This window comes from Ciconia boyciana, chromosome 1, assembly GCF_034638445.1.
Source record: "Ciconia boyciana chromosome 1, ASM3463844v1, whole genome shotgun sequence".
Taxonomy (NCBI): Eukaryota; Metazoa; Chordata; class Aves; order Ciconiiformes; family Ciconiidae; genus Ciconia; species Ciconia boyciana.
In genome coordinates, this window is record NC_132934.1 from 218705909 (window position 1) to 218729259 (window position 23351).

The following is a 23351-nucleotide window of genomic DNA, read 5'->3' on the forward strand; positions in this document are numbered from 1 at the left end:
AAGGGACGACAGACGCAGGAGCTACGAGTGGCAGCGTGAATGTTTTACCACGTTACGGGCGACCCTTACGAGAGGGGTTGCAATGGAAGTCATTACCTGCTCGGCTACAGCGGTCATTGCTTTCACTGTAATGTTTCTCACTTAAAAAGCAGCCAACTTCCAGAAATGACTAGCCACTGGAGATATTTCAATGATTTAGATTAAGAAAAAAAATCCCTTTTTTAATGTAGAAAATATTTTCCCAGACGTTAACTCCAAAATAGCTGAAAAGCTTTTCTTCCCTTCTCAGTTTTTTGTCTTTAAATGCCCTTTTTTTTCTTGCCTAAAAATAGACAGAAAGCTCTAGTTTGGAATAGATTGTTTCTGAGAGGGATGTTACTGCACGAGATGCCTTATGCTGCAAAAGCCTTTATGGAATTACATCCACAAATACTGATGCTCTAATAAACCCTGTACAACCGAACAGTTGCTTGAGGTCCACCAAGGAAGGTACATTTCCATGTTGTGGAAGGCAGCCTAAGACAGCAAAATCTGGCTTCTACATACTCGATTACTGCCAACATTTTCCTGAACTGGCTGAACAGCATAAAGGGAATAAATGACCTTTGTTACAGAGCAGGAAAAAAAAGCCCTTCAAGTTTCCTTATAGGCAGGATGGCATTCCGGCAGGAAATCCAAGTTATTCTCGAAGAAAAACCGCAATTACACAGAATACCGTACCTTCCTTAGCTGGCTTTCATATTCTTCTCGGAGTTCCCCTGGTTTGCTTAATTTAATGGGTGCTCTGAATATAAAGTCTGGAAAAAGAAGGAAAAAAAAAAAAGGAAACACTTTTTAGTGTACGACGATTGGGGTTGCCCATTATTTCCCAAAAAGGATAAGCTCTCCAGGGACTGCACAAGAGGTTCTGCAGCATTTTTGCAAGCACATACGTTTATATGACGACACTGCAATCAAAGCTTTGTTTAACATACAGAAACATTCGGAGGAGGATGGCCAAGTCATACCATTTTGCACTTCGATAGTTTCTTTTGAGATTCTCAAGAGTTCTTGACAAGTAGTTAAGCAATCAGGGGAGTATTAGGAGGATGTAAACACAGAGGTTAATAACAGCCCTGAGATATCATGGGGAATCTGAGTCCTAGAAATCTGCTCCAGCCAGACACCCAAGAAACACAGGCTGACAGCAGCAGCACAACACCCGAATTCACACCCGTGCCCTTCTGTCATTTAAACGAACACATCGAGAACACTCTGTTTTCTATATAAACAGTGGTTTTACTCCTCCACATCCCATTCACCTGCACAGCCGTTTGCAGTGCCGTCCCGCTGGTCCGGAACAAGCACAGCTTTTATTCTGCTTGCAACGCGCTCCCCGAGGTCAATATTTCGAAGCCGGGTGGGCGGGCTGCTCCGTCCGGCAGGAATTCCCCATCCTGCTCCCGCTTCCTCCCTTCCCCCTCGGGAATTCAAACACCAAAAGCATATTGGCATGGGGATATAGTTTAACCTCCATCCCTGGAGTCTGTAACACCCCAAATGACTCCCTTCTTTATGTCGGCCTCAAAGCTGCCTCCCGCTTCCGTGCAGCGCAAGTCTGGGCAAGTCGCACTACAGTCGGAGGAGCTTGGATGGAAAAGGCAACAACCGGAATAAAACAACAACCCCTGAACAACCGTCCTGGCTCAGCCCGTATCAGTACTCCAGGCAGGGTGCAGCACAGCTCATCATCCTGACGTGCTACGCTCGGGATGAAACGGGTACGAGCAAGTAGGAAAGCCCCATATCTTCGCTCCCACCCCACTGGTGAGGGTGAGTGCAAACTCTGGAGCTTCCTGCTCGAGGAGCTCCAGAGAGGGAATGCTGCCAACGCCAGAGCTGAACAAATCACAAAGTATTTCTTTAATACTTGCTTTAAAAGGGGGAAAAAATATCTCTTGTAATCAAACATCAAGCATATAGATTATAAGGCTTTTTTTTTTAAAAAAAGAGCTGCTATTCCCTCTTTATTCCCTGCTATTACTCACACGCCTGCGCAAGCCAGGCTTGTTTTTAAAGGAAAACATCCAAAATGTCCCAACATGTGTGATAAAAATCCCGAGCGGTGGCGATGCTGGGGAGGCCAGGCTGCATTCCTCGCTCCTGCTTCTGCGCCTGCAACCGGCCACGCTGGAAACCTTCCACCAGCTTCTCAAAATGTTTTTTCAATTGTGTCCTTGAGCAGTTCCAGTTCTTTGTGAATTTTATCAAGCTCAGCTTCCACAAAGAGAGTCCCAAGAGCAGCAGCAATCTGTAATGCGCCCGCAGCAACCTTCAATTACTTCTAAATGTTTAAGGCTTGTCTCAGACCTTATCTTCATAGCTAAAAAGGTGTATTTTTTCCCTCCAGGGCAATAAAAGTGTATGAGCTAACCCGAGGGAAGCATGCCACAGCAAAGACAACCCACATAAACTGTTTCGTTGCTTACAGGGGTTCAGCAAGCCAGAAGAGATTTTAAATAATGGAACAACATTTACCTGTAAAGTTGTGCCGGGTTAGCTAAAGTGGTCCAACACCAGGCAGAGGCAATTTTATCTGTGGCATCTTTATGCACCAACTTGTATATTTTATAGATGTGTCAAAAAAGAGAGACTCCAAACTTCTAACTGTGTAGAAGAGATGAAACCAAAAATGTATGCACAACTGTATATCTACGTTTACAACACTCCATTATAGTTTCTGGGTTAGAGTGATGCTGCACGGTGGCTGCCCCCAGCCAAGATGCTCCCATCAGCATGGAACTGCTGCCAATCAAACCAGACCGGTCCTCGCACTGGGATGCAGCTGGGGAGGAAGGCAAGATGATCAGAGCATCACGCATGTTCCTCCAGCACACCTCCACGTGCTAATTCTGGATGTTCAGGTCCAGGACAAGGCTGCTCAGCTGTTTCGATGTGTGCTACAGCCTAGGAGAACAACGAAATGGGTAAGATGATGGAAGAAAAGGCCTTTTACTTGATTTTGCAGCAAAACTCCTGCTTGCTCTTCCTCTTGAGTACTCTGTGGGTCAACAGGAACGGTTTCTGAATGAAGCTGATGTGGAAGGGCTGTTGGGAAGGCTGGCACAGGGATGCTCCTTCCGAGCACGGTGATAGCACTGAAGCAGTCGCAGCGTCAGGATCAAACCTGGCATCCTGCTCGTTTATGCTGGCAGACAAGAGTTTCATCCTATTGTGCTCAATCTTGAAAAAAACAATTGATTTCTACACTATTTGAGAGGACAAAAGATTTTCTAATTATTTAACGCTGGTTCTCTTTAGAAGAGGCATTTGACTTGTAGCCTCAATCCCCTCGAATGACTCCATCCTTTCAACGTTAGCACACAGAAGTGTGCATTACACACCGGCACCGTTAATCCACACTCCTGACCAGCAGATTTTATATTTACTGGTGAAAGATTCAGAAACATCCATCTGGTGAATTCAGCAACATGGATTGAATAAAAATAAGTTGAACTCAATTCAGAAACCCTTCGGTTCCCTGTCTGTTGTTCAGAGGCTCCTGGGTTTTGCCAACCGATGCCATCCGGCAAGTCAAAGCTCTGCCACCCACAGCAGCGAACCCCCCTCACACCCAGCTTCCATGGAAACTTTCAGCAGACTTTGTAGCTTCTCTTTATTCCTGGCAGGGATAATCAAAACCTTGAGGTTTTCACTGTTTTTCCTTTTAACTTCCAGCAGTTAGTGTTTATACTTGCAGATGAAGATGAGATCTTAATGTTTTCAAAACACAAAACAAGAAGTTAGAAGTTTTCTGACTGCGGAGAGGTTTGGAAACAGTTTTCCAATAAGAGTAGTTACTCTAGTTCTTTTAAAAGGATGTTAACTAAATTACATGAAGATATGCCAATGGCATACTTCATATACATATATATATGAAGTATATATATATATATACACACACTTTGGCATCGGTGGATCGGGGCGTATTTGGAAACAAGAAATTAAAACTCAGAACATTTTGGCCATAAATCTGCAACTTTTTTGTAAGTGGAAGAATCAGTAAGGTTGGAGCTGTAGGAAGACTTAGGGCTGTCACATACCGGTAGGACAACACGCAACATCGCCTGTCCACTTCTCCTGCCCTGCCGCAGGCATCTGTGGTCACAGCAAACCAGAGACAGAAACGGAGTCAAGCTAAGATCAATGTACCGAAAAAAAATGCCACCCTCCAAAGCAGTTTTTTCACCCCAAAGCAGCTCCTGTACCACAACAGGCTCCAGATCAGTTCTCATGTATAGCCAAATGGGACAAAACCAGATTTAATCTAGTTCTGAGCCTGGAGTTCCAGCTGAAGCAGGAGATGACACTAGAAGAACGTTGATGTGGTTGATAGCTATTAACATACTGTCATTTCTCCCTCACTTGCTACATCCTAAATAGGCTAGTACCAATTAATTTCAATAATCTCCCCGAGGCAAGTCTTCCCAACAGATTTTCATAGAATCACAGAATGGTTTGGGTTGGAAGAGACCTTTGAAGATCATCTAGTCCAACCCCCTTGCCACAGGCAGAGACATTTAGTGCTGGACTTGGCAGCGTTAGGTTTATGGTTGGACTCGATCTTAAAGGTCTTTTCCAACCTAAATGATTCCAGGATTCTATGATCTTCCACTAGATCAGGTTGCTCAAAGCCCCATCCAACCCAATCTTGAACACTTCCAATGATGGGGCATCCACAACTTCTCTGGGCAACCTGTGCCAGTGTCTCACCACCCTCATTGTAAAGAATTTCTTCCTTATGTCCAATCTAAACCTACTCTCTCTCAGTTTAAAGCCGTTGCCCCTTATCCTGTCACTACAGACCTTGGTAAAAAGGCCGCAGTAAGGTCTCCCTGGAGCCTTCTCTTCTCCAGGCTGAACAACCCCAACTCTCTCAGCCTTTCTCCATAGGAGAGGTGTTCCAGCTCCCGGATCATGTTTGTGGCCTCCCCTGGACCCGCTCCCACAGCTCCATGTCTTTCCTGTGCTGAGGACCCCAAAGCTGGACACAGCACTGCAGGGGGGGTCTCACCAGAGCAGAGCAGAGGGGGAGAATCACCTAATTTTGCTTGATTTATGTTCCAAACGGAGCGACCCGGTTCCCCTAGCACTGATGCCAGGGCACAGAAAGCATTGCTTTCCCCTGCACCTCTTGTTCCTTTTCTTCATTTTCAAAAGCTTGGCTTGGGGAGCTGGGAAAAGGCACACAAAGCCACCAAAAAGTGGATCTAGACATGCATTAAAAGCAAGACAGAAAACAAAAAAGCCCATTAGTTAATGGGAAGAGGGCAGAGAAATAATTGACGCAGTGAAAACTTAAGTGTTCAGAAGAGTGATGCTTTGGTGTTTACCAAAAATTAACTGTGACCAGGTACTTTAAGAAACAGGAGTGCAGAAACAAGAAGTAAATAAAGATAGCATAAAAAGTGCAAAGGAAAAGTATTTCGGAAGAACTCTCTTGAGTATTGTTTCTCATCCATGTGAATGATCTGTTTTGCCTTGTTTCTATGGACAGCTAACAGTGGATGCAAGGCTGCGGGTTTCACACGATGCACGTACAGTAAATAGATGTTATGATAGGATTTATAAAATTTGTGAGTTGTACAGCAATATAAATAGATGAAAGGCCATTTAAGCCAAAAGGAATGTACCAAGTTCAAGAATACAATAGACTGTAAATGGAAAGACCTCTCCAGGGATGTGGCCGAGAACCGGTCGATGCCTCTGCATGGTGTGCTGAGAGCCAGTCTCGGCGAAGATGGGAGTTGTTCGAGCCATATTGGGTATAAAACCAAAAGATGTGTTCCTGCTGGTAGCAACGCCTGGGAAGAGGCTTTGAATAAAGGAAGATGGAAGATGGAGAGGCTGTCTGGGGATGCGAGAGGGAGAGAGAGAAGAGGTGGCTTTAGAAAGCTGGTGAAATCCCCCTTGGTAAGTTCTGAACTGTTTGTGGCTGTCTTCGAGGCTTCCTGGAGCAAAGGGGTTTTCTTTAAGGTCATGGAGAAGTAGGAGAACAAGAGGGGAAGCAGCTACTTGAGAACTGTAAAACAGCAGGCTTAGTTTCAATATGCAAACGGGTGCTACCACCAATTGTTAGTTCATTAGCAAGTATCTAGAAGGTAAGAGGCAGACGACAAACTAACACCAACTCTGTGACTGAAGTTTTTGTTTTTCAAAACAAAACTTCTTTTTAAAAGTTCTTCTTTTAAGCAAGAACAACTCGCATTAATTCAATCCAATCTCCTTCTCTGATGGGATAATTAGGGGATGAGGGGAAAATGAGTAATATGAATTCATCTCTTGGGGGTGAGAGGGTATTTTACCTGCTGTAGAGACCAAGACACCCACAATTTTTCTTTACGGGGAGAGTTAAGGACTAGCAGGATGTGCTGTGTTAGGGGTCACCCACGTACTTTTGAGCAGCCCGTGTAGGAACTGCCTCCTGCACTGTCCAAAACTTGCTCTAGACAGAAATGCCTAAGGAAATAAAGCAAGAAAATATGAGAGTAGGAACCACTGCAAAGGAACTCAAAATCCTGCCCTTATGCCTGCGTGGAGAAAGGAGAAGAGCTGGGTGGGGAGGTAGGAGTGCGGTATGAAGGCATCGGAGGAAAGAAGCTCAGAGTCCTAGATGGAGAAGCTGTAAGGAGTGGGGCAAGGAGCGATAGCTCTTAACCTCACAAAGACAGGTTAAGAAATTTTGCTAGGTACAGTTTAGTGCCAACGCCCTTTGGGCTCATGGAGACCATTTCAGCTCAGGCACAGCACTGCACAAACACAAAAGCTCACGTGCTCTCCTGGAGCTGCCAGAGACACACATGCAACCCTGCAGAGCTGCCAGGTTGGGCATAGCAGGGCTGGTCCCGAGACGGAGCTGAAATTCCAGCAGACGCAGGCTCATTCCGTGAAGTTTCCTTGCATGCCGATTCCCAGCTCACCCTCTACTTTCCGTATTATCTGGATATATCCTTGTTTTGCAGGATAACCCCGTCCTCAGCACCCTGAGTAACAGTACACCACAAATATTTTGTCTTTTTCATTTGGAAGCACATAAAAAAAGCATTCTTAGAAGCACAGCGAGGAAAAAAAAAGCTAGTCTAGGTATAACCACTATTCAGATGGATGCACAACTAGCTGAAAAATTATTTTCCAAGAGTTAATGATCCACTGCCATGCCAGGACAGCCTCTCACACTGGCCACTGGGGCAGGCTCTGGGTCTGGTCCTAATCACTCTCTTCATTAACGGCTTGAATGGTAGATTAAAAATAATTTAAGTATTGTGGATGACTGGAGAGAGGAGAGCGAGGGAGGAGACGGAGGTGCAAACACTCTGACAGTCTCATGGCACAGGTGTTACTGCCCCTGAAGAGGTATCCCTACCTTATTTATTTTCCTGGGCAATCTTAAATTTAACCCATCCCATCAAACAGCCATACAACACCAATGCTGCGACAAGGAGGAAAAAAGAGGTGGTGTCGACTTTAATCAGTTTGACGAGGGGAGTAAATCACTGCTTTTCACATAGCAGGGAAAGGCTTCATTGGGATTGCTGTTTCTAAACTCTTAGCACTGTGGTCTTGAGACAAAAAAACTGGCGACAGGCTACAGAACAACAGAAATGACAGGAAATTAAGGAATCACCAGGAAATGCTCAAGAACTAGACTGGTCTGGTCCAGCAGGGAAAGAGGGAAACCACAGCCAAAAAAAGACTTGGAGGAAGGAGGGGGAAGTCATGTTAGAAGTCTGGCAAAAACACCCCACCTCTCTTATAAAAGCATCAGTTATTAATTGTTCTGCATAGCTACCAGGCAGAAGAGAAACAAAAGAAATCAGCTGCGTTTATAACAAAGGAGATTTTGATTAGATATTAGGCAAAATTTTCCAAGTGTTCAGAGGCTGAAACAAAGGTGGCTGTGGGATCCCCTTCAGCCATCTGTGTATGAACGGACGACTCGGATGTCTGCGAGGAATGGTTTAGGTACACTCGATCCTACCTCGGTGTAGGGGAGCAGACTTCCCCTGTCTCTTCCAAAAGCAGTCATTTATTCTGTCCCTCCCAGACCATCTTCATGTTAGGATTTTAAAGCTCTTGACCAGCTTAACAAGCCCTTTCCTTGGAAAACTGAATTTCTGTTTCCCTGTTCATGGGGGAATACTTCTCCTTCAGCAATTTTCCAAGCTCCCTGAAGTCATCTATAATCTGGGATGGTAATGTCAGGATTGATAGGCAAAAATCTATCAATGTCGGTGAGTATCTCATACTGACGGTGGGCCTTCTGCCTGCTGTCTGAGAAGATACAGCCACGATCTCATCTGCTTGTCCTTTTTCACAAGATCCTTTTCTTTTGTTTTGATTCATAGGGTATTCCCATCTTCCTTGGGAGAAATGCGAATGTACTAATTTTCTTACAAATCAGGCTGAGCACCTCGCCGTGAACATGTTATGTTCTTTCTTCTTCTTGGCTAGCTGAATCCTCAAACACATACCCGCAGTCTCCAAGCCTCCCATCTGCTGCACCTATCTGCCTTCCAAGACTTTCACCAGGCAACTGTTTTAACATAAGAAACCTTACTTAGCAAAGTATTACAGCCAGTACTGCATCTTTAGCTCAAAATTTGGTTTTACACCAGCAGCTAGGGTGCCTTTCCAGGTGCTATATGGTACTTAGAGATGCCCACAGAGCAGGCAGAGAGGATGTGGGACCTATGGGCCACCCATACCCTTCTGGGGCAGCAGCTGGAGGCCAGGCTGAAGGCAGCACGGCAGCTCAAAGGGCATCGGATGCCCAGGAGCAGGCAAGCAAACCCAGCCCACGCTAAGACACAACACAGGCAGCGCGTATGCGTTGTCTCCGCTTACTTCTATCCGGTCTTGTTTGACAAGTGTCGTGACATGGACTTTGTCTTCATACGTATTTGTATAGCACCTAACGAAGAATCCCCCACCTCAGCCAAGGTCTGAGAGCTCCTTAAGTCCACGATTATGTACGAATCCCAAAGTGAATGACAAAAATTGAGACTTGAAACCGTGATTAATTAGCCAATTTAAGCTGGAATAATCAAGGTACGTCAAGAGGTCATACCAAATAGTTTTTAAGATTTTGCAGATTTTAGGTGATTTAATTAAATACATCAGCTTATTCAGTGTTTGATAACAGAATCACAGAACAGCTGAGGTTGGCAAAGACCTCTGGAGACCAAACCCCTCTGCTCAAGCAGGACCTGCTCAAGCTGGCCAGGTCCGTGTCCAGTTGGGTTCTGACTATCTCTGAGGATGGAGACTCCCTGGGCAACCTGTGCCAGCACTTGGTTGCCCTCACAGTAAAAGGTTTTTTTCTTATGGTAAGTGAAACTTGTTGTGTTTCAGTTTGTGCCCATTGCCTCCTGTCCTGTCAGTGGGCACCACTGAGAAGAGCCTGGCTCTGCTGCCTTTACTGTCTCCTCTCAGGGATCTATATACATTGATAAGGTCCCCCCAGGTCTCCACCAGTGTGTCAGAGCGGATGGTATGGGAGATGAGAGTCAAAAGAGCGAAAAGCAAATGGACACGATGGGCAACAAGAAAGGCTTCTACAAGTACATCAGCAGCAAAAGAAAAATGTGGGTCTGCTGCTGGGTGGGGCAGGGGACCTGATGCTAAAGGACATGGAAAAGGCTAAGATGTTCAGTGCCTCCTTTCCTCAGTCTTTACGGCTAGAGCGGGTCCAGAGGAGGCCACGAAAATGGTCAGAGGGCTGGAACACCTCTGCTGTGGAGAAAGGCTGGTTGTTCAGGCTGGGGAAGAGAAGGCTCTGGGGAGACCTTCTTGTGGCCTTTCAGTATATACAGGGGACTTATAAAACAGATGGAGAAAGACTTTTTACCAGGGCCTGTAGTGACAGGACAAGGGACAACGGTTTTAAACTGAAGGAGGGTAGGTTTAGACTGGACCTAAGGAAGAAATGTTTTACGATTAGGGAGGTGAGACATTGGCACGGGTTGCCCAGAGAGGTTGTGGATGCCCCATCATTGGAAGTGTTCAGGGTGAGGCTGATCTGGTTGAAGATGTCCCTGGCCATGGCAGGGGGGTTGGACTAGATGATTTTTGGAGGTGTCTTCCAACCCAAACCATTCTGTGATTCTAAGACCAGCTTTAGGAATCCCAGGCCCCTGAGACCAGGGGGAAAGTCTGGAGCAAGGAAGACCCACCCTCGTCGGAGGGAGGATGAGGTTAGGAAACATTTAAACAAACCAGACATACACAAGTCCATGGGAGCTAATGGATTGCACCCATGAGAGCTGCAGGAGCTGGCCAACATCATTGTGAGGCCACTCTTGATTATCTTTGAAAGGTCATGGTGATCGGGAGAGGTTCTTGAGGCCTGGAAGAAAGCAAATGTCACTCCTCCCTTCAAAAAGGGCAAGGAGGAGGAATGACAGGGCCAGCCCCACCTCGATCCCTGGGAAGGTGATGGAGCAACTATTCCTGGAAACCAGTTCTAGACAAGGACAAGGAGGTGTCTGGGAGGTAGTCAGCTTGGATTTATGAAAAGGAAAGCATGCTTAACCAACATAGTAGTCTTCCGTGATGAGATGACTGGCTCAGTGGATGAGTGGAGAGCAGTGGATGCTCTTTATCTTGATCAGTGAAGGGCCATGAAGGTCATTAAGTGACTGGAGTATCTGACATACAAGAGGAGGCTGAGAGAGCTGGGACTGTTCAGCCCAGAGAAGAGAAGGCTTGGGGGGATCTCACCAACGTGTTTAAATAGCTGGTGGAAGACAGCAGAGAAGACAGAGCCAGGCTCTTCTCAGTGGTGCCCAGTGACAGGACAAGAGGAAGTGAGCACAAATTGAAATACAAGAAGTTCCATTTAACATAGGAAAACACTTTTTTACCGTCAGGGTGGTCAAGCACTGACACAGGTTGCCCAGAGAAGCCACGGAGTCTCCAACCTCGGAGACAGTCAAAACCCAACTGGACAAGAGTCCTGGGCAACCTGCTGCTGGTGACCCTTCTTTGAGCAGGGGTTGGGTCTCCAGAGGTCCCTGCCAACCTCAGCCATGCTGTGATTCTCCGATAAGCCTCACTAACGTCGAGATAAACCACATCCACTGCTCTCTCTCTGCATGTAGTAGGTTACCATTTGTAATGGATCAACTACCTTTGATTTCCACACTATTAGCCCAACTTACAACATAAGTGGCCAATTACCTTCACAGCTCTTAGCCCGATGCAGCCATCTAGTGCTGCTTAAGGACAAGCTTGAGCCTAGGCTAGAAAAGCAGCAGAAATGTCGTTCAAGAGTACAGCTCATTTTAGCTCACCTCATCAGCTGTTAACCGCTCTACAGCTTTAAGTGCAATTTTACGGTGGCGAGGTCTACGGTGTGAAACACAGTCAGAGTACAGAGTGAGTAGGGGTTAGTCTAGCCCAATTTAGAGTGTCCATAACAAAGCCATACTCAAGGTGACACTCAGGTGCAGGTGTCCGACCGCATTTGGGGGGCACACCCCACATTTCTCAGTCCTAAGACCCTCCACAATTCTCTCCAAGACACTTCCAGAGCTTTAGGAAGTTCGAGCTGGCAGAAAATGACAACCAACACGATGACCGCGTGCCTTGCTGCAAAATATACACATCTCGGACAATTCAAGACAAGCAGAGAATTAAAATGAATTTAAAAAAAACCAAAAACAAACCAGCCAAGGCACTGCATAAGCACTCCGGCAGCATGGCTGGATATTCTCATTCAAGCTAGGCTGGACCAAGCCAAGTATATTTAAGCATGACTGACACCACTGCCTTGGAGCGGAGATCGACTCGGGGAGTTTCTGTTGTCCCTCCTCTGGCTGGGCCAGGGAGGAGGAACCGCTCCCAGCCGTTTGGCTCAGCTCCCTCCGGACAAGCCCGTCTGTTCATTGATTCAGCAAATCCTTCTGTGCAAAGGCTTCCCAATTCGCTTCCAGCAAAGGTTAGCGGGGTTAGTTCAAACCACCAATTTAAGCTGTTTAAGCTCATCCTGCCAATTTTTCCCGCAGCAAATTAGAGGGTGCTGACACAAGCACGAACCAGGAGACCAGTAACACGCTCAAAAAGGAACGGTTAGGGCACGGCTGGACGGCTAAAAGGACGTTTATCCGTAGCTTAAAGCCTTGTCTGCTCTACAGGGCTCCCACCAGCGCTGCTACGTCGGTGAAGCACTCGTGTAGGTGCAGCGTAGGCGGCCGATCTCTGCCAGCGCTGCCGCATCACCTCTCCAACCAACGCGGCACCGGCAAAAGATCCCGGCGCGTCGGGAGTTTTGACAGCAGCAAGGTGGGCATCTTCCACGACGCCTCGGCTCCCACCGGGAAAGAGAAACGCCGCTGGCTCAACCGAGGATTTATTTTAAATGAAATGCAGGGAACAGTTTTGTAGGAGCCGGCTTTCGAGACGGGGAGGAAACGCGTGACAAAAAGCCATGAACTCAGAAGCAATGGACTTTTTTTTATGTCAACAAGGGACCAGGACTTCCCACGGCACAAAAGCTTTCCTCTCTCGACGCGGCAGAAACCCGCCTGACTTCTACCAGCCCTTCCGACGGGCAGCACCGTCATAACCATTCGCTTTTTGGGCAACGTTCTTATAAAAATAATTTGCCGTTCGCCATTTCGGGGTTCAAGCAGGCGCTCGGAGGAGAGGCCAGACCTGCCCCACGCGGGGTGTTTAGTTAAGACCCGTGGATGAATGTGGGCCTGAGAACGGGGCGAGATGCTGCTGGCAGCCCGCTCCCGCCCAGCCTCCGCACCGCCCCAGCCCGCCATCTCGCCGGTGCTTTATGGAGGGGGGCACCATCCTGCTGCCCCCATCGCTGATGCTGTCGGCGAGGGGAGCCCAACGGCTGAGCCCGGGCGCACTCAGGGCACGGAGCAGATGTTGATCCGGGCGTGGCGAGGTGGGGAAATGTCCCGTCCCCCCCCCGCCGGGCGACCCCTCCAAGGCCCATCTCCCGCCGCTGCAAAGGAGGGTGGGCTCAGCCCCGCCGCCCCCCCCCTCCCTTTTTTTCCGGGCTTGGCCCCGCAGGACAGGGCTGAGCCCCCGCCAACTCAGCGCACCCTCCAGGCCGGCCCCGCCCCCTCGGGGCTGAGCCCCCGCCGGCTCATCGCACCTCCCGCGCGCCGGCCCCGCCCCCTCGGGGCCGAGCCCCCGCGCGCGCCGCGCGCCCCCCCCCACCCCCCGCCGGTTGGAACCGGGGGGGAGGGGGAGGGGCAGGTGCCCGCCGCCGCCGCCGCCGCCGCCGCCGCTGCCGCCGCCGCCGCACCTTGGTCCGGCGGCCGCTGCTCCCCGCCTCCTCCGGCGGCCGTCGTCGCGGCGGGCTCGGCGCGGGCCTGCTGGCGGCGGGCCCAGGTGGAGAGACGGCTGCGGCAGAGCGGGCAGCAGAGGCCCGGGCCCTGTAGGCAGCGCTGGAAGCAGGCGAGGCAAAGCGAGTGGCGGCAGGGCGGCGTCACCGCCTCCACCAGAGCCTGCCGGCATACCGGGCACTCCGCCACCGCCAGCACCACCTCGTCCTCCTCCGCCGCCGCCCCGGCCCGCCCCCGCCGCCGCCGCCCCCGCCGCGCCGGCACCGCGGCCCGGCCGCCGGGGCCCGCCGCCGCCATCTTCTCACACTTTGAAGGGACAGAACGTTGGGGCGCGCGGCCCCGCCCACTACCCACATAATTCATAAGACGGCCCGCCCCCTCGCTTCATATTCATGAGCGCCGCGGCGCGTCACTATTGACCAGCCCCGCCTCCCCATTGGCCGCGCCTTCTCGTTGAATATTCATGAGAGACCACGCCCGGCTATATAAGCAGGGGCCGCCTCCCCGTTCCCTCAGTAGCCGTGAGGCGATTCCCGCGGTGCGGGCGGTGCGGGCAGCGGCTCCCCTCACGGAGCCCGGGCCTGCTGTGAGGGGCTGCGTGGCGGGAGAGGGACTCCCTGTGGAGGGGCACTGGCCCCGAAGGCCTGTGCCCCCTCCACTGCCCCGGGGAGGGCGTAGGGCATGGTGGCTGTGTGCCCCTTCAGCAAACTGCTGTTCTCTAGGCTGTGCCCCGCCATAGGGAAGACCCTCCATAGTTGGCTGTGGGGGGGATATCTTTTATTTCAGGCTTGCCGGATGCTTCTGTGAAGGGTGTAATCTCAGGTTGTTCCTGCTGGCCTGAGTTTTGTGGAGCTGCTTCAAATCCCTGTGGTTTCACAGAGGGTTTAAGACCCTCCCTCTTGGATGGGGGCTCTCGGCAGCCCCAGAGCGTGTCTGTGGGGCATGATGCAGCCCTCCAGCCTCCTGCTCCCCCTTTGCCCCTCTTCCTACAATATTGAGTGCTGGGTCTTTAAAGACACCACAAAATCCCCATGTACTAACAATCCTTTTTTATCTTGATTTCCTGTTACTTAACAGCTTTTCTTCCTTATAGCCACAGCGCATGCTCCTTTTTGGACTCCTCAGCGCTTGTCAAGCATGGCTTGACTCAGACATCAACAGGCCAAGCTGTGGAGGACACCCGTTCGGCTCTCCGGCTGTCTCTAAAGGTCCAGAAACTCCACAGATGAGATTAACAGGTTATAAACCGGCAGAGCACAGGGGCCAGTACCACATCAACCCTTTAGTTTAACCCTTTCTGGATAATATCTGCTTGTAGGTATTCAGTTGGTGTTTTTGCTCTGTGACCGCAGTGTTCAGTTCCACGGCCACAGGGTTTGGAGGAACCCAAATCCCCAACTTGCAGCCTTAAGCTAACCCCTTCCTCCCAGCCCCGCACCCATGTCCCAAAAATTTCAGGTGACCTCCAACCCATTGTTTTCTATTGCTGCTTGAAACAGGGGCTTAAAATTCATCACAAGTCTTCCACGTCTGCTAAATAACTCGCTGAGGAGGGGTAAAAGGGGTGATGGGGCAGGTCCTACTCTTGCCTAATTTAGGGTGTGAGCTGCTGGGAGGTGAGGGGTGGGGAGGTTGAGTAAATCGCATCATTTCAGTGGTGCACTTCCACACAGAGCCCCTGAAGCCCTGCTCCTTGTGGATTCTCTAGCGTCTCCTAGTGTACCCAATTTAGTGCAGGGCACTAATTTGCCTTTCTTTTCAATATTCGGCTCGTATTTGCACAGAATATTTTTGAGATTTCTGTCTTTCCGTCAGGGAAGGGGCCAGCTGATTAACAAGTGATTAGACCTGCAAGGCTTCCTTAGCCCAAGCTGAGAAACTGGGCTAAAAATCTTACGAAGCTGCCCTCCTACCTACGGTGCAGTCTGAAGCCTCGCAGCTGCAGGGACGGCACTGCTGTACATCCACTGCTGGCAGTGTTTGAAGGTTTAGCGATGCAGAGTTGATTATTTTCATTAAAAACCTTTAACAAATACTCCTCAGAGGTTTAATATGAGGAACAGTCATTTCTGAAGGAAGACTGACAGCGTTTGGCCTGCAGCATTAAGTGATTAGCAAACGAGGAGGAGAGCTTCAATGCTCATGGAACAGACTGACGATTTAACCAATGGCTTTTACTGAGAGAGAAAGGCTTTGAACTATTTTCCTCCTGGGAGGTGCCGCATCCTATGGGGGAGCCTCGGAAGAAGAGATGCAAAATCACATTTAATAGTTGTGGGGTTTTTTTGGGGAAGGTAGGGTGTGGGAAAGAGGTTGCAAAACAGAGCTGGCATAGAGGGGATGTGCATCCAGAGTGGGGGTGACCAGGGAAAAGGAGGCAGCGAACAGCAAGGCAAACAGGCTTTGAAAATAACCAAAACAGTGAGGTGTGGGTGTGAGCAAGGGTGCTGGCTGGGGTGAGCTCGGTGTGTATGGTGAACCCCAGCTTTATCCCTGTGAGGTTATCAGCTACCTTAGGAGCAGATTCCTGGGATCTGTTTCGTGGTGGCTCCCCTTTTTCCCTTCCTCATCCAGGCAGGGGTTGCAGAGGGACACTCTTCCAGAAGGGAAGGGATGAGGAGAGGAGCTATGGCATCCAGATGCACGTGCTTTCTTCAGTAATTGGGGGAATGCAAACCTCCCTGCCATGTTGCTGGTGATAGGGGACTAAGCTGACCGGCTGGTTATTGAAGGCAAATACTATGTGGAGTTTGATCTGTGTGATATCACGCCCCAGCATTGCCCAAGGGGGTGCAGGACTCATGGAAAATTGGGCTGGCAAGGTTCCCAAGGGGTTATTCAGTCACCCCCTTTCCCTGCAGCGGGATCAACTCAGCCTGAGTCGCTCCTGAGCAATGCTTGTTCATCCTGTTCTTAAAGACCTCCAGTGCTGGCAACCCACCTCCCCTGGGGTGACTGGCTGAGCCTATCCCTGTCACCAGAAAGCTGTTTTTCTGTTGTCGGACATAAATCTTCCATAATTCTTGGCTTGGTGTCCCTGCTGGTCCCGTTAACCTGCATCCCTTCCTCCTGCCTCAGGCTGGTAACAGAGGAGTCTAGACTAGGAGCTACCTTGGTGCAACTGCTCCCTGAATTGAAGTGCTGGGGTTGGGGGGTGGGTCCAGATCCCAGGGAAGGCGTTTGTGTTACATCCCAAAGTGTCCCCAGTAAATTGTTAGGAAGATCCTTGGCACAGTTTTGGCCTCAAACAGCTAGCCCCATCCTAACCCAGCCCAACCCCAGGCATGGTTTTGGGGTTACTGGGGCCACAGGTTGTTCTTCAAAAGTAGTTTAGATGCGGCCACCCTATTTGGGAAGGAAGAAAGCACTTAGTAGTGTGGCTTTAGCTTGGGTAAGGACTATTTAATTTGTTAGCAGCTACAGGCTCTGTCTGTGGAGCCACGAATTGCTGTGACACATACCACAAACAACGTGGCACCCCGGAAAGGGGTGGGAGCGGGTGGGCAAGCGAGGGTGGCCATGCTGGGGACCTTGCTGCCACCGCCTCCATGCTGTCAAAATCCCACTAGGTGCCTGTCTCCCTCTCCGGACACCTAAATTGCTTCAAAATCTGGGCTCCTTGTCATGAGTCTGAGGGGGATATCTGCTTGGAAAGCCCACCAGCCGGCCTCCAAGATGGCCTGGCATGAGCGAGGCTGCGTGCAGGCTTGTGAGGTTGGGGCACGGCTTGTTGGGGTGTTAAATGTGAGGAGTGGGAGATGCACAGCAGCCGTGCAGGCAGGAGGCCTGGCCATCTCACCAGCTCGTCTGCTTTCCAGGTTATCACGTGCGCTGGGTCAGGAAGATGTCTTGTCTTTCTGCTTAAGCTGATCCTGGACCCCTGCTTCAATATTTGTGCAGTGCCAAGCACACAGGAGACTTGGTAACATCCTGTCATCCTGGGAGATGAGGTAGCAGGGAAGGAAGAGGGGAATAAACCATCCTGGTCATACTGCCCTGAAACTTCTCCTGGAGTGAGTTTGCTCTTTCCTACACCAGCTGTGGTTGGGGTGTTAGGGCTCACACGGGGAGCAGGAGAGGCTTTTTATTCTGCCAGACTAGGGAAGGGGGAACATGGGACAATCTGGACTTTGTCAGTCGCCTGCAATGGGTTTGACTGTTCTCATGAGCCCTGGGAATGAGGGGAAGATGGGTATAATAGAGATTTAGGGATTTTTTCAGGAGATTTGTTCTCTCTTGGTTTTAGGTCACTGTGGCCATCAGATCTCTCTGGTGCCTCTCCATCCTTCTGATACCTCCAGCAGTTCCTCATCTCTGCCGTGTAGTTGGAGTTTGTTTATCTGCAGCTGAGCAGAGCGCTCGGGTTTTGGATCAAGGGTAGCAGAGCCTCCAGGAACCTCTACATTGCTGAGACAATGCTAGTGGGAGAGACACCCGCTCACACAGGGACGTTCAAAGGCTTCAGGAAGCCATCGTGAAGGAGCAGGGCGGAGGGTTTGGATGGGACATGCATGAGGTGTCAGTAAATGCCACCAAAGCATCAGCTCGTGCATGTTTTGGGGGCATCTACTTGGGAAGTTATTTTTTCTTGCAAAGCTGTGTGCTGAGCAGGACAGAGCAGCTATGCCTTGGGTTTGCACATCCTGCTTTCCGATGCCTAACGCCCTTAACAACCAGCAGCAGACGTGTTTAAGGGAATTTCACCCCAGTCCCAGACAACCAGGGGTGCTGGACTGATTTTTACCCAAAGTCCCTGCTGCTTTAGGGCTGTAGGTGCAGGAGAGGTCTTTGAGCTGAGACACACTCCCCTGGTGTGTTAATCTGTTCCTTAGGTGGGATGTTGTGAGATGTTTCGTGTCCCCGTGTGGCACATGCTGTGGATGCCCTGTTGACCATCAGAACTAAACCTCTGCTGCATGGCAGCCTTCAGTCAGAGGGCTGGATACGGCAATCCAGATTGCTCCTACGCTTCGGTCCAAGGTGAGATCAGCTCTGTGTATGTCCTCGCTGACAGATACGTTCAGCCTCTTCTCAAAGATCTCCAGCACTGGGGACCCTGAAGCCTTCCCAAATGATCAGTCCCAATCTTCTAGTTTCTCAGTCTTTTACCTGAATTTCTCTTCTTGAAATTTAAGCCTGTGATTTGTCTGGTCCTGCTGGGATGTCTCCCCCTGCCTGCCATCCTGTCTGAACAAATATTTTTTTCTATTGCATATCTCTATGATAAGTAGAGGAAGAAATCTCAAATGCCAGCATGGCTCAGAAAATGTTTCTTCTCACAGGGCTGCCCCAGCCATGGTTCTGCTCTGATGCCCCTGGTTGCTGCCCCTCCACTCTCTGTGCTCTCCAGCCCAGCTGGTTCATCAGCTTCCCCCAGGACACTCCTTCCTACCAGGTTCATCTTCAGATGTGCAACAACTTCTTTCTTAGCCCTCAGCTTGGCCAGGGTGACCTTATGGTTTTTTGGGTTTTTTTTTTCTGGGAAGACCAAAGGTGCGTCGAGTCTGTGTGTGACTTCAAAATAAAATCAAACAGCTCTCTCACCTTTCTGTGTATTGTCTGAAACACAGATGTTAGTAGTGCTTGGGCTGGATGTCACCGTAACGGCAATTGTACTCAGGGCTCTGCAAGCATGACTTGGCTTTGCAGGTTTTGACATTCAGGGGCTTGAATCAGCTTGAAGAACTGATTTTTTTTTTTTTATTGGCATTTTTAAGCAAGCCTTAGGTTCAGAATCCCCCTCCAGAGGAACTTGGTGCTTCCTTTGGCGAAGGAGCCGGTGTAGGGGATTTCTGTCTGCCTGGCTCCATCACGTGCTCACCGCACCCTCCTTTAAGGCCATCCCTTTCCAGTGGGGTCAGTGATCATACCAGCACCCCTGGATTATCTGTGTGCAGGGAAGGTGAATCAGAGAAAATCAGACGAGGCAGAGCCTCTGCACCGGTTGCTATGGAAATCTCTTGTACTGCTCTTCTGCTTTTCATCTATTTACTGGGGCACTAAAAAAAATCTGTCTTTTCACCATATTTTAGTGTCAGCTCCCGTGCTGATGAAGGCTCTCGGCTACCATAGACATTGGGTAGGCAGCAGAGAAAATGTGGCTGCAGAGATGGAGGTGAAGCCCTACACCTGTGGGCCTCCTTGAAAGGCCCGCAGTTGGAGAGAGGAAAGGAAGATCCATGCCCAAGGAACAGCCTGTAAACGTGTGCCAGGAACTTGCTAGGGGTTATCATTTACTTGCTATCTCACCCACACTTCTATCTTTAGTTGTCTCTAGTTTAGCTGTTGAATGACTAAAAGGATATCAGTGCATCGATCCTCACGGTTGTGGGGATCCACAAAATGCTGGTCAGCAAAAAAGCTAATTTCCAGGAAACAAAAAAATTGTAACTTTAATAAGACAAATGATGACATGAAGGAGGCAGTGGTTTGGTGCCGAGTCTGGACTTAGTCCAGCACCTTGGGTGCCTGTCCTGTAGATGCTGCTGCTAGATAGTCGGATGGAACGTGTTATTCCCACGGATGCCCTGGCCACCCCCAAAGCTGCCCGCTCCCTGGGATCAGCCTGAGCTGGGGCCTGGGGAGCCCTCAAGGAGCGACAGAGACCATGGGAAGAAGAGGCAGTTCCCCACCAAAGCCACTTGTGGAACAAGCTGCTGTGCAGAGCTTTAGCTCTCTGCAGAGGTCCTAGTGACAGCGGATTTGGAAAGGGATCTCTGCCAGATATTCTGCCAAATTACTCCTGCACATCCAGCCCACCCTGGACAGAACTTGGTTTCTGTGTCTCCAGCTTGTTTTCCAACCCAACCTCCTGCAAGGGCCAACGGCTTTAAACTGAAGGAGGGTAGGTTTAGATTGGACCTAAGGAAGAAATGTTTTACGACAAGGGAGGTGAGACACTGGCACAGGTTGCTCAGAGCAGTTGTGGATGCCCCATCATTGGAAGTGTTCCAGGTGAGGTTGGACGGGGCTTTGAGCGACCTGATCTAGCGGAAGATGTCCCTGCTCATGGCAGGGGGGTTGGACTAGATGACCTCTGAAGGTCCCTTCCAACCCAAACCTTCTGTGATTCTATGATTCAGGACGTGCGGAGCTCAGCGCTGGCCTGCAGAGGGTATCCTAAGCCCGTGCAAGGCTCCAGCCTCACATCCCGCCACCCCAAGCCGAAACCTCTGCCTTGCAGCCCGCCGGGGAACATTTCTCTGCTTCTCACCTCTCTCGAGGAGCTGGCAGGGTTTTGCCACTGCCGTTTCTCTTTGTGGCCCTCCCAGCGATGATGCCGGCCCTGGCCAGACACTTGCCATGGGGTGCAGGTGGGGATGTGTTGCAGCAGAGACAGGAGATATGGACAGGCCCAGGGCACTGTGCTCCACCATTTTTCCTCTGTCCTTCCCCCTTGCTTTGCCCAGCCTCTCTTCACCCCTCTGTCATCTTTGGTTGCTGATCTCCATCCCTGGAGGGGAATATCTTACTGTCCTCTCTATATCGCTGGGTATAGACTATCTACCGTGCATTGGTCTTGTGCTTGGCAACACACTCAGATGCTAAAAAAATTACCGGATTTCACATTCCAGGTTGGACTATGTGATTCCATTGGTAAATTATCTTTTTAAGCCTCATCAGTCATTGACTGCCTTAAACCCCCAAAGGTGCAGCTTTAGAGCTCTTGAAAGTCTTCCAGCACTCAGACTCATGCAAAAACGACTGCTGCCTGCAGTAGTTATGGCAGTTTGCGTGGGGAACAGACGTTCTCAGATGCTGGCACGTGCTCTCGCAGGGTTTGACTGGATCCTGTTGCAACTCCACAAAGCCCTTGGGAACAAGCTTTGCATTCAAGGTGCTGTAACAAATTATGTTGCCTCCAGCACAAGTCCTGCAGGTCGTTAGATTGCTGTAGGGTGATAGATGTAAAGGCTGCTCCTTCCTTTCCCTGGAGCATGAGTCAGGAGAGGTGGGGGTGATGTCCTCAGGAGAGGTAGGGGTGATGTCCTCTGTAGACAGTCTTTGTAGCGCAAGGTGTGGTATGAGACGTGATGAAGCTCCCGAGTGAGGCTGAGTTTCACGCATGGTCCATTGGGCAGAGCAGTCTCCAGGACTGCTCCACAGTGAACGCTCTGCTTGAATGTTCCCCGGTGTCCTGGTTTCAGCTGAGACAGAGTTAATTTTCTTTATAGTGGCTGGTATGGGGCTATGTTTTGGATTTGTGCTGAAAACAGCGTTGATAATACAGAGATGTTTTAGTTGTTGCTGCACTGGTCAAGGATTTTTCAGCTTCCCATGCTCTGCCAGGTGCACAAGCAGCTGGGAGGGGACACAGCCAGGATAGTTGATCCAAACTGCCCAAAGGGCTATTCCATACCACATGACGTCATGCTCCGTATATAAAGCTGGGGAAGAAGAAGGAAGGGGGGGACATTAGGAGTGATGGCGTTTGTCTTCCCAAGTAACACAGTTGCCTTCAAGAGACCTTCAGGAGGAGCTCTCGCCAACGTTAATCACCCATCAGGATGGGAGCAGGAAATCAGATGCTGGGTAAAGTGATGTCTGTATTAGAATTGCAGTTGGAGGCAGCTTCCCCAAGCTGCCACATCACAAGGAGGTGCTGATTGCTTGCAGGCAAGGTGTCTCCTTGCAGCTCCAGGAGATGCTCAGTGCAGACTTCTAGCTTGGAGGCACATCTCCTGCCATCACTGAACCAAAGCCAGGCCCTGGGTCAAGGCGGCACCGGAGACCAGCTGCAGAGGTGGCTGCAACGAGCCCACCAAGGAGTTCAAGAGTTACACTGTCAGTCATGGGAAGGACGTAGCTCCTCTCCCATGGTTTCACTGCTGTGAATTACAGATTACTCCACTGCTGGTTTAATGCATGAGAAGGAACAGCATAAAAACAGGCCAACGTTCATCCCGAAGGATCCTTGCCAGCTCTCTTCTTCCCACCCCGATCGGAGCTGCAGAGCCAGCGGTGAGAGGAGCTCCTGGGGCATTGTGCAGGGAGGCAAGATTGACTCTGCAGCTCAGAGAGTGCTGTTTTGCCTCCCCATCCAGCTGTCCATCTCTGCATGGTGCCCTGAGGGACCAGCAGGGAACACAGCCACCCAAGCCATCAGCCCCAATTATCCAAATGTCCCTCTCTACCTCCTGGTGGCTTCTCTGCCTACAGGGAGGAGCGCTGTCGAGCAGGATGGGCCAGGAGTAGGAGTCTTACACTCCTGCCCAACCCATGCTTGGGCTCAAGGCTTTGAGAGGTGGAGGAGACCAACTTCTCTGTGGTGGCTGCTCTTGGATTTGGAGGAGAATTCACAGCTGCTGTCTGCTGGAAAGGCCAAAAAGAGAGGCAAAGGGCTGATAGGAAGGATTTCCAGGGTATCCAGCTTGTGAGTGACGCTCTCCAAGCAGGACTTTGCAGGACCTCATCCTGCTGCAGAGAGAGCACAATGGCAGTGCAATGTAGAAGTGACAAAAGTAAGAAGACCCCTCCTTGAGGAGGGCAGCGGGGGGGAGGGATAAAGCCCACCGAAACAAGGTGGTGTGGGAAAGCAGGTGGAGGGGATCAGTCGGGGCTGTGCCTCAGCCCTGTTTGAACTCTGCAGCAGGGCTCAGGCTGGGCTGCCAGCATTGGTGGCATGTCTTCTGCTCTTGGGGAGCTTTGAAGATACAACTCTTGTCCTCCTGGGAGGCTGGGCTGGAGCTGGGAGCCAGGGAAGTACCGTGAGCTTGTGTCTCCCTGCAGAAGTGGCATGAACCAGCTTTCAAATCCTCAGACGAGAAGAGGAAACCCATGAGGCTCCAGGTATAGGAGGGGAGTTTTGTGAAGTTGTGGTATGAAGAAAATTTGGATTTTGCTCGATTTAGCCGTACCCTGTGGAGTATAGTGGAGATGCGTCATCCCATTTCTTGTCCATCTCACTGGGATGGGAGGGCTCCATCTCCGCTGACTCTAGTTTGGGCCTCTGGCATGCTGATGCGGGATGCATCGACTCCTCCTTGAATGCATGCCAAAAATAAA

The 23351-nt window shown here is 50.2% G+C and overlaps 2 protein-coding genes across 4 annotated transcripts in view; one reads left to right on the forward strand and one right to left on the reverse strand.

Moving 5' to 3' along the window:
* RNF169 (ring finger protein 169) overlaps window positions 1-13643 on the reverse strand; it is a 29540-nt gene extending 15897 nt beyond the window's left edge. For 2 of the 3 annotated variants that reach the window (XR_012040518.1, XM_072850988.1), the window contains exons 1-2: window positions 13307-13643; window positions 721-797 (exon numbers count right to left, since the gene is read on the reverse strand). Coding sequence is in view for 2 of the 3 variants with exons in the window: in XM_072850988.1 (XP_072707089.1) it covers window positions 721-797; window positions 13307-13643 (414 nt within the window). In the remaining variant the exon portion in view is untranslated. Of the gene's footprint in view, window positions 1-720; window positions 798-1301; window positions 1510-13306 lie in introns of those variants that run through there. The other variant, XM_072850989.1, reaches the window with a different exon arrangement.
* A 4604-nt stretch (window positions 13644-18247) lies between these two features.
* The window catches only part of CHRDL2 (chordin like 2), a 37646-nt gene continuing 32542 nt past the window's right edge, over window positions 18248-23351 (forward strand). Inside the window, exons 1-2 of the mRNA XM_072850991.1 lie at window positions 18248-18326; window positions 18629-18741. Coding sequence (XP_072707092.1) covers window positions 18263-18326; window positions 18629-18741 — 177 coding nt within the window. The 5' untranslated portion in view covers window positions 18248-18262. The remainder of the gene's footprint in view (window positions 18327-18628; window positions 18742-23351) is intronic.